Below are 17,236 nucleotides of genomic sequence, written 5' to 3'. Positions count from 1 at the left end.
CACCTACAGCCTCACCTTTCATTTATTATTTCTGATCTAGTACATCGTGATAGAAGATGGGATCCAGCCAACATAGTCACTTCCCCCAAATTGAAGTATTAAATTTATAAGTTAAAGATTGATAGTCTCCTAGTATATCCAACAATGGGCTCAGGCTGAAAGCTTTTTCAGTTGAGCTCTGGCCTTATTGACTTAAAACATCTTAATGACACTTAAAATATTATGAGAGTCACTGGGCCCTGAGTCTGTAAAATGCCGTCTGTATCCTGCCTCTACCAGAGCAGGCAGTGTGCGCAGGAAAGAAGACAAGAGAATGTAGGACAAGTCCTACTGGCCTGGCAAGGGTCCCACCTAATTCCTTATGACGTGTCCAGTGCAGGTGACAGGCTCTGTAAGGTGTGGATAGGTAGTTAATTTCATGGAGAGGAGGAGGTGTAGGTTCACCTGTTTTTTTTTTTTTTTCTTCTTTACTGTGGGGCATTATCTGAATGACACTCATTCTCTTTTGAGTCTAGACTTCATGCAAAGAGCAGCAACTGGATGTCATTTTAAAATAAGCACAAGTTGCTGAAAAACACTGATCTGGGTCCCGTTGTGGAAGAAGAGTTGGTGGAGAAGTGCTTCCTCATCAAAGCTTCACTGAAAGGAAAGATCCATCAGGAAGAGAAGAACTGTGGGTTTCAGAGCCCCTTTCCCACAGAAGCTATGCCATGAAAAGTCTCCTGGCTCAGTGACACACAGCAGGTTGGACGGGGCAACAATTCTTCTTTTGAGGAGTAGAGGAAGAGAGAGGATTCTCTCTCCTTCAGGGTGTTTGAAGGATGGCTTCCCAGTTTCGTCAACTTCGGATCCTGGTGTGGAAAAATTGGCTAGGGGTCAAAAGGCAGCCGGTGAGTCAAAAAAAAGGGGGGGTAGGGGGGCTGCGGGCACAGGACAACATTCCAGGCAATCCCAAAATGTGATGTTAATGAGAGGGAAAAAGAAGAGTCAAAAGGTATTTTTCAAAGCAGAAAATAGGATGTTTAGAATTCATCCCTCCATCTGTCTTTTAGCTAATGGGGCGAGTCTTAACATGCCCCCAAAGCAGCCTTTTGATTTCAGTAAATTAAAAGAGTAAATCAGGACATGCCCTGGGCAAAGGAAAGGATGTGCCTTGTTACTTGTTGAATTAGAACTAGTGTTGAATTCTGGGTTCAGGCCAAAATGCTTTCAGAATTTTTCTTAATGAATTTTGTTTAAAATGGGATGAATGGAAGAAAAGTACCATTTGAAAATCATTTGAAATGAGAAGAAATGTACTAGAAAATCAAAAGCCATAGAAAGTTTGGTTGAAAAGTAAGATATAGAAAAGAAATAGTTTGGAGGTTGTTACTATGGAAGAGATTTTAAGAAACCAGTATCTCAAAATCATTTACTGGAAAGGCCAAACTAGTGGGTGCCGGTGTATGTGATGTTTTAAGACTATTACCAAATTACTTCTATGCTTGGTCATTGCAACATTGTTTTTGTGCTCTTACTTTAATGTTTGCTTTTTAAATTACAAAGCTAGCTATTAGAGTCTCACCTGATAGAGTTCAAGGAGACCGAGGAAGGAATTTGTTTCTGTGAATTGTCATATATTCAGAAGAACATTTGGAAACCAGGGAAATCCAAAAAGACATTCAATATGCTTCACTTTAAAGTAGGAATTTCCAGCCTCAGTTGTGTAATATAATATGCAAATAATATGCATCAGAGAAACCGACGTTTATCTATGTACCTTATCTCACTTCAGGCTTGCTCAGTATTCTGATGTATGCAGTAAGAGAAGGAGTTAGATGGTCATTCACCTTTGTGAATTTGATGGGCAGGGTTAAAAATCATAAGGTGTCATGTGATTTCTTAGATGTGCTAGACATAAAATTATAAAATCATTAACATTTTTGTTTGTTAACTGTAAAAAGAGCATAAAAGACAAATTCCCCATAATTATCACGTGGTTCATTCTGGGTAGCATTTGGCAGGGAAAGAGTCGGAGCACAAGAGTTGGACTCCTGCCAGTGTTCCGCCCATGGCTTACATAGCATATGACAAGTTCTCTAAGCATTAGGTTCCCACTTGTAAAATAGGCATGAGGTCTGCTGCATCTACCCTCTAGGGTGGAAGGACCTACGTGAGCTCATATATTTAAAATTGCTTTATAAATGGTGAAACACTTAACAAATATACTAGTGAGGGATTTGAGGCAATGTGTGTGTCATTTTATTCAGATTAATGATGAAAGGAAATCTGGGGGAAGGGTGTGGGAGAGAGGAAGAAATTGACAAAAAGTTCAGAAGTGATGAAAATCCAATAGTTAAGAATCAAAACAGGGCTGGGGCTGGGGCTCAGTGGTAGTGCACTTGCCTGGCATGTGTGAGCCACTGGGTTCGATTCTCAGCATCACATATAAATGAATAAAGGTCTATCAACAACATATATAGATAGACAGATATAGATATAGATATATAATAAAAGCATGGAGGAACTGAGGACTGTTATTGCTGTTATTGCTGACAAACAGGGTTTGAGGTGATATGTGTTCCTTACAATTCCTAAAACTTTAGAAAAAGAAGAACTCCAAGAACTTCACATGAATAATTTTTTTTTCATTGCGAAATTTTATTCTTAGAAATTATGATGGGAAGTTCCTTTCTTATATATAAAGTAGTGGGTATCTGTTGATGCGTTGGAATTTTTCTCTATTTCAGTTTCCACCAGACCTGGTGACATACTTAACGGAGATGTAATCAGATATGCTAAAAATGTTTCCCATGATACCATAATAATTGTCCATGATAACACATGTATTATATGTGATACATCGTTCCCCTGTAGCAAAAATCCCTAAAAAGCATCTGGAAATTACACTTTTCCTGGGGCAGGGGAATAAATGAGCTAATAGTTAATTCTGGAACATGGAATGATTCCAATCTTAAGTGCACTTTGAGAGAATGGGGCTCAGGACAGAAAAATCTTAGTTATAGAAAATGAGGTTAGAAAAAACCCAGATTTGGTAAAATTCAGAAGGCCATTAGGACCCTCCAGAGGGACAAGAATCCATTAGGACCCTTCAGAGGGACAAGAGACACCTATAGAATATGGTGTGGAAAGAGGAGAAAGAAGGACAATTCTGAGTGGAGAACAGGCAGGCAAAGAAAGAGACATTGCTTTCATCACAGATTTGCCTGGGGCTAGCTCCATTTCAATATTGGAAAGGAGACTCAAAGACACAGGTGGAAAGGATAGTAGGTGATAGGAAACTTCACACTTTAGAGAAAAGAAGAGGTCTTGAAGTTAGGATCATAGATCACCAGGAAGATAAAATTTTTAAAACGTGAAAAGAGGAAAATAGAGGTAAATTAGAAGACAGGAATGTGAAAAGGAGGTGCATGGAAATTTAAGGAGGGGAGCTAATCCCTGTGTAGGAACTAGACTTGGGTACCCATCAAGCAGTCGCTTAAGATGCACACATTTTTATCTGATATTTATATATCATCCTGGAAATTGTACTTTAAAAATAAACTTTTATATCCAGACAAATAGAAATTAAGTTTTGTGACACAGGGAATGTACTATCCCTAATGAATGTTAAGGAAAAATGTCTGCATCATCACCATGACAACTTGAAACAGATTCCATCACATAGCAAGGTGGTAGGCAGAACAGTCTGTGAAGGACAGTTGGGGATCTTTTAATGGAGAAACACATAATATACAAAAATAAAAAGAAAAAAATATAAAAATGTTAAGGTAGACTGAGGGTTATGGAGGAAGTATATTTATTGTAAAAGTATATTCGGGAATAGAAAATGAGAAAAGAATTACAAAAGGTGATATAGTCAGAAATAAATAGAACAAATAATGTTGAATCTGGCTACAATTTTTGAGGTTGACCTCTCTCAAAATGACTCTTGAAGTAAATATCTCTCCTTTTATAAAATCAGAGACTAGAATTCTGGAATATTTGGATTATCTAATTGACTTAATTTTACAATTAAGAACTCAAGGGATTTGTCCAAGGTCACATCATGAATTGAAGGATCAAAGTCAGACTTCCCCAATCCTGAGTCTATTCTTTGCATTACCTCTTTTCTACTGTTCCTGAGCTGAGTTTCCTTTCACAATATTCTCTGATCCCTGCTCAGAGTACATCCCACCAAAGAAGAGACCATATCTGCTAAGGAGGTCGTAGATATTGCAATTTTAAAATATCTGTGGTGATATCAATTATTAATTATATTGGGAAAAAGTGAATAGTAAAGAAGAGTTTTTAAAAAAAAGTATCAAGAGAAATGTTAGGTGTTATACAAAATCAATTGGATGTAGTTGCTACCCTGCTGGGCTTGTAATTTAGCTCTACAAATAATGGTAAAATGAAGATACAATCCAGAGGAGATGCTTCACAATAGGGAGGCTCTCCTAAAGAGATGCTAGCTGATGACAGGAAGCAGTCCTGGGACAGCAAAGAGATGCAGGCTGAAAGGCTCGGTAACACAAGATAGGTTTATCTTTCCCTAAGAAAATGGGTCCTGAAAAGACCCATCAAGGAGGGACTTCAGATCTTGATGGAAGTGAACTCTAATTCTAAATTTTTGACCTGAATGAAATAATTAATGTCAGTGGATTATTTTCTGTTGTAACTATTTTGCTAGTGCCTCTCACATTAACTCAGTTGATCCTAGAAAAGGCTCTCATGGACACTCCTGCTATCTCTGACATTTTGAATTAAACTTGACTCTTCTCTCCAAATCCCCACCTTATTCAAACAACTTCTTTTCACAGTAACTAAAAAAAAAAGAGGAAGAAAGTCTTAGCTTCAAATTTTGGAAGCAGATTGGTCTGTATATTAATTTCTATTTTGGAACAATTTAGTATTAAATACTAATTCCAAATTTAATTCTAAGCCAGTTTAAAATAAACTAGGTCCCGCACAATTCTCTCTACTGTGTGGTCAAATGTTCCAGTAGGCAAATGAAACACATTTATCTCTTCTGAATCTGGACCATTTATTCCTTTTAATTGCTCAACAGTTTTAGTTCTATCTATTGATTATCATGCTGGACACATAGTGGACACATGGATTTTTAAAAATTTAGTCAATGAATAATAATACATAAAGAGATGAAGGTGTTTCAGAAATGGGAGATAGAGAAATAAATTGGCTTACTTTCCAATATACATTGTATTGTTTTCATAGACCTCACAGAAAATTCACCCATCTCTAAAATTGCATTGTAAGCTATGAGCATGGAATTAAAAAAAAAAATCTTAGTCCTAGTTTTCAGATGAGTCCTATATTTATGGAAGACAGTGTCAAAGAGCAGAAAACCGAACTGAAGGAGAGTACTAGGCCACTTCTATTTTCTCATTTTGGGGGCAAAACTGAGGTTGATTCCAGATCTAAGGTACCAAGCTCTTATTTCAAGATGAGAACCTTGGAATCCTCTTGTTGCTATCAAATAACAGCCATGCTATCTTATATGGAAAAAATAAATATCAGAGAATAGAATATCAGAGGAAGGAAGAGACTTTATGGTATGGAAGGTTGGGCAATTTTTATTTTCAATTTTGTAATAAAAAGTAATAATTCTCAGTTCCAGGAAGACCTTTAAATGACTTTCAATGCTCTCTAACATTGAAATAATTAAAAAAACTATTTTATTAGTCCCAAGGCTGAACTAATAAAAGCCTAATATTCAGATCAAGGAGAGCCAGCAGTCTCTGCTGTAGTGGTTTTTCTCTATGGCTTAATGGTTTACTGTGCTGATGCTAAAGCCAGGCTCTAGGTCTAAACACCAGCTCTATATAGCTTAGTGGTTTCTGGAAGGAAAGATTATTTTATTTCTTCAAGATTTGATTTTCTCATCTGGGAGAGAAAATGAGCTTGTTATGTTAAATGAGATGATGCACGTTGAGTGTTCAACAGCATATTGCACTTTTTAAACAGTCAATATATATTAGCTATTATCATTTGGAGTATGACATCAAATTCTGACACTAATTATAAAAAGATCACTTAGCAACAAGAATTCATCCTGGGGAAGATATTTTGAAACAAGATTTAATAGAGAATTGTTGATGATACCCAGGAGGAAAGGAGATTGTCTTTCTTCAAATACTTGCAGAACTCTCGTGTGGAAGGGGAAAGCAAACTAAGAAAAATGAGTGTAGCATGGGAAGAAGATTCCACCTTAATATGAGCAAAAACATCAGACAATGTGAGTTGTCCACTGATGTAGTCTTACAAGGTAATGAACCTCCTGTCACTAGAAGCATTCAAATAGAGGTTGGACAGCCACATGATAGCAATGTTTCCCTACCTCTTGATGCACCAGAAGTTTTGTCTTTATTTCTATACCTGGAATATTCCTTCTTATCTGTGAGTCTTCATCCATATGTTTCTTCTGCTTGAAGACTTCTACTTCCTTCTCACATGCAAAGATATCTAACATGCATACCTTTTCTTCACCCTCTTTTTCATCTGTCGGGTTTTAGACTCACATTTCCTTGATCTGTCTTCCTCTCACACTCTATGTACTTCCTGCCTCATAGCATTTATCCATTACATTCTGTCGTGATTTTTAAAATTGCTTCCCTTCCTCGAGAGACTGAAAACCTCAATTTTTCTATCCTCAGTGCTTGGTACACAGTCTGTGCTCAACAATTTTCTGTGTATTAATGACGGTGCAAACCTTATATAGATGACTATTGCATTTTTAAGTTTCCTTAAGACTCCAAGATTATGATAACACTGAGGGGAATAGAAACTCTTTAGCTAAGTCATTTTATTTTTGTTTTCAGTGTTGGGCAAATAAACCCTATTGAAATTTGGTAACTGTACTTATAGTCAGTGTCATTGATTTTTGACATAATCAAGTTCAACCCCACCCCACTCCCCCACCTCCCCATGCAAGGGACACAAACTTATATTCCTATAGGGGCAAAACAGTTAATGTGGCTATGTGGAGTGTATCAAGTGTCCTTCTTTAATGCATGGGTCATGTTGAAGCCAAGAACAAAATTTGTGAGCAATAGACAGCAACCTCCATTAATTTAGTTCGTTTGTCACCCATATTCTAGGAAGATCAAGGTATAGTAAGTAAATTTATGGAGTCTCCAAATTATATTTTAAAGTGCTTTCTTCAAATTTTAAACTATGCAATAATATTTATTAATATAAAAGTCCCCTGGACTTTATTTTCTTATTTATGTTTTAGTGAAACTGATTAGAAAAGAATAACAATGGCAGACACAAATTGAACCAAATGGATTTGCAGGAATTAGAATAAAGTGTCTGACAGGGTAATGGTGCATGATTTGCCCAGATTTTTCAGAAAATTAGATTTGTGAGAGTTTCAAAGATTCGACACAGTAGTTCTTTGCAAATGCAGACACAAATATTACTAGGTAATTTAATTCTGTTAATGGGCACTCCAGATCAGTTCTAAATGGCAATTTTAGAGTGAATTTATATTTGATGGATTCAAAGAGTTGCTTAAGATTTAAACTCATAATTTTGGGCAGATGAATTCATCGACTGCAACATTCCTGAAATGTACCCTGGTATCATCATGAATTCCCCCAAATTTAACACCTGCCTGCAGCAGTAGAGTTCTTGGATATGAAGCTTATTTGTTTTTAACTCTTCTCCACTTCTTTAATCTTTTGCTTTATTTTTTAAAATTGAGTCTGGATTTTTCAAAAGAAATGCACAGATCTTTCAAATCACATTTAAACCTTTTTTTAAAAAGAATTTCAAATTTAAAATATTTTTTTCTAAAGCCTTTTGAGATGGTGTCTATTGCCCTGAACACTGTTGTGTGCATTCCCTACAACCTAGCATACCAATAGCACCATCAAATCCTCAAACTTAATTCAAATTTTACCAATTGCCAGAACTGGGGCCACTCAAGTTCAGAATCATGTGCTGCTGCTAGTTTTCAAACCTCTGGTTTCGTCCAGCATGTAACACATTCTTGGCATTTCCTTGAATTTTACAACCCGGTATTCTTGAACATTCAAGAGCAGTTGTTTTGTATGGCATCTGTTGTTTCTTCATTTTTAGAGCCAAGAATATCAGAATATCAAGAACGTCACAGGGGCAATGCTATCTTCCGCCCACTGCATCACATCAGATGGCACATGACGTCAAGTGGCCCCATTTTGTGGCAAAGTATTTTGAGACTATGTACTTACTAAGCTTTCAATTCTTCTGCTTGCTTTTGAGTTTATTCATATCTGCATAGACTTATGGCTTCTACTTTATTCACTTAGGCTTTTTATTATCAAATTGTCTTTTAATACTTTGGCTGGTAGGTCAAATTTGTGATGCTCAGATCTAACCAGAGGCTGGCATTTGTGTACTTGGATGTGTTCTCATCATTCTTTGGCAATCTCTAAGCAGCATCTCTGTTACCCATCAATCTACCTGAATCATCCATCTATCTACCTATCTGTCTATCTATCATCTATCTTTCCCCATATTCTGTATCTATTCTGTAACTCTGTCAAGCCTACAGATAATGACATCTCAATAATAATGGTCACACCTACTTCCCAGATGTCACTAAAAGAAACTAGAGTTTGTTGGAAGAGTGAGTGTTATCAGGGCTGGGACAAAAGGTACAAAATGAGGCAGAACCTGTGGAACTGGAAAATAGGAAAGTAGGAAATAAGGAATGTGCACTTACCTACATTTAAGCCTCTTTATATATTTTGGAAATGTGGAGTTTATGCCCATATTGTTGATTCTCACCCAACACCACAGAATTCTTTCTAGTTTTTTTTTTTCCCATGTTTGTAATTCCCCTGATGGACAGTGAGAAGCATGCTCCTCTGGTGGAGGGTTTTCTGGTCAACTTCATACAAAACCAGTTACCTGCTGCTGTCTCTGTCCTCTGTCCCTGCACTGGTGTCTTCTTCATTCCACTTGGGCTCTGTCACTCACATTTGTCCATGTCATTGCCGCGTCCTCTTCACTCTGTTAGAGGTCCACTTCCTTCCCTGGGCTTCTGTGGCTGTCCCAGTCCTTGTGTGGAAGTTTTCCTTGTTGGATCCTAACTAAGGACTTCTTCTTTTTTTTCTATTTCTTTCTTTTTCTTTTTTCTTTTCTTTTCTTTTTTTTTGTACTGGGGATTGAACCCAGGAGCACTTTACCACTGAGTCACATCTTCATCAATTTTCGTTTTTCATTTTGAGACAGAGTCTCTCTAAGTTGATGAGGGTCTTGCCGAGTTTTTGAGGCTGACCTTAGACTTCCAATCCTCCCACTTTAGTCACCTAAGGACTTCTGAATTGAATTGTCCAGGATGGGAAGGAGAAGAGAAGGAACAGAATGTGATATGTCAGTAGAATATAAACCTGAAAAAATCAAAGAGCACAAAGATTAGCCCACCAAGGGTCTTGTGAAGTATTCAGTGTGCATATGCCCTTAGATGTCAAGAATGCGGGGGAATGAAATGCAAATGAGGCATAGAGGTAGTGTGAGATAATTAAAATATCAGCAAATATACCAAACCTTAAAACCTGCTTTATTCTACATGTTTATGTAGCTCTTAGGTCTATACAGTTAAAATCAATATATTAGCCCTTTCTCCAAACAAGTGAACTAAAAAGTTATAACTCATTGGTTGGTATTTGGATCCTTTACATTGCATCTTTCTACGTTTCTTATGATACTATGTGAATTGGTGTTAAGATCAATCCTGCAGCTATGAAAATTTAAATTTTGTTTATTTTTTTTGATTCTGTGATTAATTTGTCAAACTTAACATTCCCAAGATCACAGTGTGGAGAGACTTGTATTTATTATCCCTCTAAAATTAGTATACAGTGAAGTTCTCAACTCACTTTAACCTAAAATCCCAGGGAGAGCTTATGATGATAGATTTGTTTGTGGGCATGTTGTGATTTTTGCCTTTAACAAAACCTAAATTGCCTTAAACTTTTCTGATTTAGACTGCATTTTTGTCTGGGTTTAAAAGATATCTAAAACTAATTTCAAAATTTATGAAAATCTTCATTAAAATATAAGAAGTTAGATCAATCAAAAAATAACTTAAAAATATCCCATAGTATATGACCTTCATTTGAACGTGGTTGCTTATTTGGGTTGGTAGACTTGATCTCAATCTCTGAATTCTCACAGGGTTCCCATAGAAAAGGAATAGACATGCCTAATAGCAGCTGTGGGGCACTAAACCTACTCAGAGGAATGCTTGCTTTAAGGAATAACTATGTCTTCAAATACCAAACTGATAAACCTACAAGTGTTAATTTTTTTAACCTTAATTCTTTATAGTCTACATTTCAAATAAGACCCATAAAATATTATCTACTTTTATCCAGGATCTTTGAAAAAGAGACTCTAAATTTCAGCTATTTCAGAAACTAGGCTGGAGTAATAGCACAGCTTTTATTTCTATGGCACTGATATTTTTCTAATACACTCTTTGTAATGCTTTCTTCTTTGCTTCTTAGAGCAGCAGAATAATTACAAAAATTCCTGGCTATGTATCTTGGGATCAGATCCTTGTCCCCTGTCTGCTTCCTAAGTGCATATGTGAGTTTGGACAAGTTATGCTAGCTTTCCACACCCAGAGAATAAAACAAGGGAGTTGGGTCAGATCAAGGATTCTTAATATATTTGATGCTATAGATATGTTTGGCAATCTGGTCAAACCTATGGCCCTTCTAAGAATAATGTTTTCAAATTCAAAAATGAAAATGAAAAAAAGTAAGATTACAAATAACAATTATATTGAAATTCAGCTATCAAAGCATTGAAAAGCAAATTTGTTTGTTTTAATATACCCTGAATTCTATCCACTAGAGGATCTCAAAGAAACTTTATAACAAAAACATCACAGGACCTTATAAACAATCCTGCTAGTTGGGTAAGGTGGCATACATCTACTTCCAAAAGTATAGTCCATGAACCAGCAGCATCACCTACCCTGGGAGTTTGCTGGAAATATAGAATCTCAGGCCCCACTTAAAATCTACTCAATTCAAATCTTCATGCTTACAAAATCCCAAATGATTTCCATGTTCACAAATGTCTGAGAAATGCTGTTTCATATCAAGCAATTTGTCCTACCTGGGAGCATTTCAGCTAAGATCAAACCAAACACCTTAAACTTCCTTCCATCTCCATTGAACTTCTTCTACTTTTTAGAACTTGTCCCTCTACTCAAAGTCTAAGAAGTTGGCGACAAGCCTACTAGTAAAGAGAATAGTGGTCTTAGACACGTGTTGGGGATTTTAGTTGAAAGTTTAGGCTTGGAGTTATTGAAGGATCAATAATTGATTGGGTTTGGCTTGCTTCAGAGCATTGAAAAGCCCCAGGCAGAAGGAGATTTGGCAGAAGCCAAAATTCTCTGAAAAGTAGGAGAGGAAAGATAGCAAGTGTGACCACAGAAGTAACAGAAGCAGAGTTCCAAGTCTAATTTTATCGAATAGGGGCTGGGTGTGTTCTCTATCGTTTGGTTTGAGCACTGTAACTGTTTGCGTATTACAGTTAATGTTCTTGTGAATATGTTTTTCACTGCTCTGGAGCCGATTTTATAGGTATATAAAATATTAAGCAGTTAGTGACTTTCAAACTGAATCGTGTCTACATAAGAAGAAATAGCGGCTGCTAATGCACCTTAAAGTGAAAATCTCTAATAGAAATTTAAATTTCCATGCAGTATGCATTTTTTGAGCATTTATTTTGTACCAGGTAGTGAAAATTCAGGGGTGAATAAGAAACTGTTATTATCATAAGAGCTGCTTGTTTATTTTGGGAACCAAGCCCTGACCTCGCCCTCCTTCCGCTCCCCCCCCCCCCAAAATGTTGACTCTAACATGTGAAGTTCTATTGTGAAAGCAGATACAGAATATTGCAGTGGCATAGGGAGGTTTGCAGAGAACTTCAAATTCCTGTTGGCTTACTTGCTCATTGACTCAATTATTCATTTTGTTAGTTTATTAATTCACTGATTTGCTCAACATTATTTATGGAGCCATTTCTAAGGCACATATGGGTATTTGTGGCTGAGCACAGAATATTCACATTGGAAGTAGTAAGATAGGCGTGGGTTGAAATGATGCTGGGTTTCATATGTCCTGTTTTGAATGTTTATTCTTATCTAAGAAGCACCTGAGAAACTCACATAAATTTTTTTTGTGTGTGTGGGAGAGGGGTACTGGGAATTCAACTCAGGAATGCTTTGCCACTGAGCCATATCCCTAACCATTTTTTTTTTTTTTTGAGACAGAGTCCTGCTAAGTTGCATAGGACCTCACTAAATTGCTGAGGCTGACCTTGAATGTGTGGTCCCCTTGCCTCAGCCTCCTGAGTCTCAGAGATTTTTAAGTAAGGAAGTTACCAATCATATTTGAATTTTAAGATAGTCACTCTTGGGATAGTTATAACAGGTGACCAGAAAGGAAACTTCAGAAGAACATTTCGAGGTGTTAATCCTGGAGCAATCATTCTTGTAAAGTCTCTTGTATTTTTAAAAGTTTCTCATTCCTTTCTTAATAACCATATTTATGGAGAGTCAAATATCTACCTTGGTATATTATGATGTAACATACCTCTTGTACTCAGGGTTTTGTTTTTGTTTTGTTTTGTTGACTCAAGAACTTGATTAACAATTTTTCCTATGATTTTTTTATTTTGCAGCTTTGGACACTTGTCTTGATCTTATGGCCAGTCATTATTTTCATAATTTTGGCTATTACCCGGACCAAATTTCCTCCAACAGCAAAACCAACTTGTAAGTAGATGAGATTTATTTGTTTCCCTCACTTTGGGATGCTGTTTAAAATTTGTTGGGGTATCACTTCAGTGTCTTGTTCTAAAATTTGTTTCTTGGAGTAGTTTTTCCACTTGAAAAAACTACTTGAAGGTGTTTGTATGGTTTTTCTTCCAGTTTTCAAACATAAAAGTTACATTTGTAATATTAGAAAAGTTGTAATATCTAGAAAAGTCTGAAGCATGCTGGAACCAGAATATTTAAATCTCCAAAAAATTTTGACTCTTTTATTATATATATCACAAATCTCACCCTGATATGTGCAGCATAAGCCAGTAGCAGTATCAGGCTAGATCATTCTGTACTTTTGTAGTAGAAACCACAGACTTGTATTTGATCAACTGGACAAATGAAATTCAGAGGACTATAAAACTCTCTTCTCTCTTCACAGCCATTTGAGTGTTGTAAATGTGTCAACACGTTTAGTTTCAAAGAAGATTGTTTTCTAATTAGTGCTGTTTCAGTAACATTTAATCATTGCCAAGTTATAAAATGGGCAGGATGCCCAACTCGGTTCATTATTTTCTTTTAGATCCAGAATGGAAATGCCGAGAGGACTCTAAAACGACCTCAGAACTGGAGCAAATGAGCTTTCCAAACCCAGAGATTTGACCAATGCTGCATTTGCTTTTGTTTTTTATCCCTTTGGAACAAGTTTTCTAAGTAGAGGAATAAAAGTCAAGCGATTTGTTTCAAGTTTCAAAAAATTGTTCATTATATGTTAATTTTTGTGAAACAGTTTGTATTTCAAGTGAATTATAGTAATTGGTTATGTAAAAGAATACAATGCTGAATTACTTTGTAAAGACAACAGCAAGCTAGTGATTTAAAAAATAAGGGCAGTGTTTTTTAATTACCCAGTCCTAAAAAACATAAGAGGAGAGCTGTGGCAGAGTCTACTTGAATCACACATTATAGGGCAATTCAAAAGAAATATCAACTCGATTAGCGTAGAGCTTGTAAACTCTTAGAGCTATAATAAATAATTTCTTACATTTGAATAGCACCTTATTTCTAAAGGACTTTTGCACATGTCATTATATAAAGTTGATCAGCTTTTGTTAAGTTGCTATGAAAACAGGACAATTTTATTCTCTTCATAGTGTGTGTGTGTGCGCGCGTGTGTGTGTTCGCGTGCGCGCACGCGTGCCCTTGTCAGTTCTTCAAGACAGATTGATCTCATTGTGTGCTGTTGGAATCTATGTGTTCTTTTCTATCTTAAGTTTACAAGATTGGTAAGTAAGGTATGGACTTCAGAAATAATAGATTCAACATGGAAGTAGGACAAATGCTCTGAAATACTCTGGTTTACAATGCTAATGATGAGTCTGCTAACGATAGTGGTAGGACTTTAATAGCTCCTTTCAACAGCTCATTTGCACCAATTTCTTATTTTTTTAAACAGGTTTTTCAATTTCCTCTTGTGTAACTTTGAAGAGAGAAATACAAGGTTTGGGAATGAATAGTCTTAAACTTATCGGTACTACCTTCTAATATTGAGAGGTATATGGAGAAAAATCAGGGAGAGCTCTTTTTTAAAAAAAAAAAATTATTAAGAGCACTGGCGATTGAACCCAGGGCCTCACACATTCCAGGCAAATTCTCTACCTAAACCATATCCTTAGCCCTAAAGCTCTTATAATTCCACTAAATTAGGAAGAGAAAATGAGAAACAATGTGAGAAGTGACTCCTAGACTTGATCTAGAGGGCTCTGAATAAAAAGCACATCATTTGAAAGGAGACGAATAATGATTTTTTTTTTTTACTGTGTACCTATCATACTGTAATAATAATTAGACATCAAGTGATTAAATCTGAGGCGAGGAGAGAACAAAATTACAGGATAGTTTCAACACTGCAAGTATAGTCTCTTAGACTACATAGATCTCAGTCTAAAAATTAGTTCATTGGTCTGTTATCAGAATGGGAAGGACCGTGTTGCCTTACAGATGAGAAACCTGGAACCCAGAGAGATTGTAGATTGCCAAAACTCAATCCTGTGGCATAGGACAGAAACATATTATAGACCTTCTTTCCTTATTCTTTGTCTAGTAGATTTCTATTGAATCTTACCCTCACACACTAATTCTTCCTAGGTCTGGAAATTTTTACTTGGATAAATAAGAGCCAAATAAAAATGATTCCTACAGTTTCAACTCATTATCAACAAAGTATAAAACATACATTGAATTGTAATTGTATAAAACTGCTGTTCTGTAGAGCAATCCAGAGAACCCGAAACTAGTAAAGAAGCAGTTACTTTTTTTCCTCTGGTGATAGAGGGGGAATAACTTCCACTTTAAATTTAGGTATTTTTACTTGGTTTTCGAGGTGGTTCTTGTTTTTCTTTGTTTCTCATTTCTATTTATGATGCTGAAAGATTAAAACTGGCTAATAAACAATAATAATTTCTTGAGGTGATAACTGAATTATGCCCTTTGTAGTTGAAACACTAATGCACAGAGAAGCTAAGTCACTTGACTAAGTTGCACACTTTATAAGTGGTGATGCCAGAATCTGAGCCCAGGCAGACTGGCTCAGTATCTGGTTTTGAGCCTCTGGATTCACATTTATTATATCTAGGAGTTAGTACACATTTTTCATGTTGTTTCATTTAGATTTAGTAAAAGAGGACTAAACATTAGAAATTAAAAATATGAACCCCTCTTACTTGTCTCTATCGTGAAATCAAGAAATACAGGGAACAGGTGCATTTCAATGTATTTCTCATTTATCATCATTATGAGCACTTTATGTAGAATGCACCCTCCATCTGACTAATTCTTTGTCACCCTGGTGTAGCATCATGGAAATCATGTCCTGTTTGAAAGTTCAAGTCCTTTCTGGGCTGCAGTGTTTGTTGGGCAATTAAAAAAAATTAAGATAGAACTTTAGACTACACCCCTAGCTGAAACTTGGCCATGATGAGAATGAGTTATAATCCCATGGGCATATTCTGCTCCCTGTAAAGCTTGGCAGGTCTGCATAACTTGACAAGTTATTCAGAAAAAAAACATAATTAATGTTGGAAAAAAAAACCCTGTTGAGTCTTTTTGGCTGCTGGGCACCTAGAGAAGTCTGGATTTTTGGTGAGTGAACCCCTGTCACTGTGCATGCCAATCCATAGTATAATACATATCATCTGTCTTCACTCCCTTCCTTTTGTGTTGCAACAAACAACTTAGGTAACTAGTTTCTGCAAATTGCAAATCCCAGGTAAAGAAAACCTCTTCAGCCTGGCAGGCAGGCAGGCCCTTATGCTTTCTGAGTGTTCACACGGGGTGGCAGTGGGCCAAAGTGCCAAGTTTGAAGTCCTTCCAACTTCTTGCAATCTCCGCATGCAGTGGCTTGTCTAGAGGCAAACTTTAAAGCCCATAGGCTTGGGAGCAAAGGCAAACAAACAACATGAACCTCCTCAAATACGTTTAGACTAAGGCAAAATGTGCAGGAGTCTGTCTTCTTTTGATACATACATACCCAAGAAAGTCCAGGCAAGCAGTTTCTAAGTGTTGCAGTGTTTTTCAAGAACAGTAAAATCCTGCCACAGGAGATAAGTAGACACACACACACACACACACACACACACACACACACACACTGCAGCCATGTTGAACAAGTAGTCATATTTTTGTGACATTAATGAAAACAATGTTTTTTCAATTGCTAGTGAAAATATCACTAAAAGTATAATGGAAATTATTCCATGCACATCTGTCTTGACACTCAGTTAAATCCCAAATACCTCAAGACTTACTTGTTTTTTTGAGAGAGAGAGAGAATTTTTTTAATATTTATTTTTTATTTTTCAGTGGACACAACATCTTTATTTTATTTGTATGTGGTGCTGAGGATCGAACCCAGCGCCCTGTGCATGCCAGGCGAGAGCGCTACCGCTTGAGCCACATCCCCAACCCAAGACTTACTTTTTAACATCCCTGCTTCCTCAGAGGATAAGTTCAACCCACCCCACATTAGAAAATAGGAGCTAGTAGCAGAATGGAATTGAATTGTATTCAAATTTCCATTATCCCAGGGTTATACTAAGTACCACCCAACCAAATCTGACTAAATGGCTTTGTTAAGTGCAAGATCACCTAAAGCTTCTAGCATGTCTTTTGACTCCCAAAGCATACCTTTTGTTTTCAGTGTGCAGAAAAATAATTAACATGGGGTAACATTTCTTTAAATCCTTACTGTGTCAGTTATTGTGCTGAGTACTTTTATATATTACCTTAGTTAGTATCACATCATCTCTTTGAACTATTTTAATGATGAAAAAACTAAGGCAAAAGCTGGGCACAGTGGTGCATGTCTGTAATCCCAAACAACTTGGGAGACTGAGGTCAGAGAATCTCAAGTTTGAGATAGCCCTCAGCAATTTAGTGAGATCCTGTCTCAAAACAAAAAATAAA

At 36.5% G+C, this 17,236-nt stretch overlaps 1 protein-coding gene across 2 annotated transcripts in view; it reads left to right on the top strand.

The window, feature by feature from the left end:
- Positions 1–821: 821 nt before the first annotated feature.
- ABCA12 (ATP binding cassette subfamily A member 12) overlaps positions 822–17,236 on the top strand; it is a gene marked incomplete at both ends in the record, with an annotated part of 168,391 nt that continues 151,976 nt past the window's right edge. For both annotated transcript variants that reach the window (XM_081261060.1, XM_081261059.1), the window contains 2 exons: positions 822–890; positions 12,691–12,784. In XM_081261060.1, coding sequence (XP_081117186.1) covers positions 822–890; positions 12,691–12,784 — 163 coding nt within the window. The remainder of the gene's footprint in view (positions 891–12,690; positions 12,785–17,236) is intronic.

The sequence above is a fragment of the Spermophilus citellus genome, assembly GCF_964194105.1.
Source record: "Spermophilus citellus genome assembly, chromosome: 11".
In the NCBI taxonomy this organism is placed as follows: Eukaryota; Metazoa; Chordata; class Mammalia; order Rodentia; family Sciuridae; genus Spermophilus; species Spermophilus citellus.
Note: the sequence above shows the minus strand (reverse complement) of the source record. Positions and strands in the feature narration are given on the sequence as shown.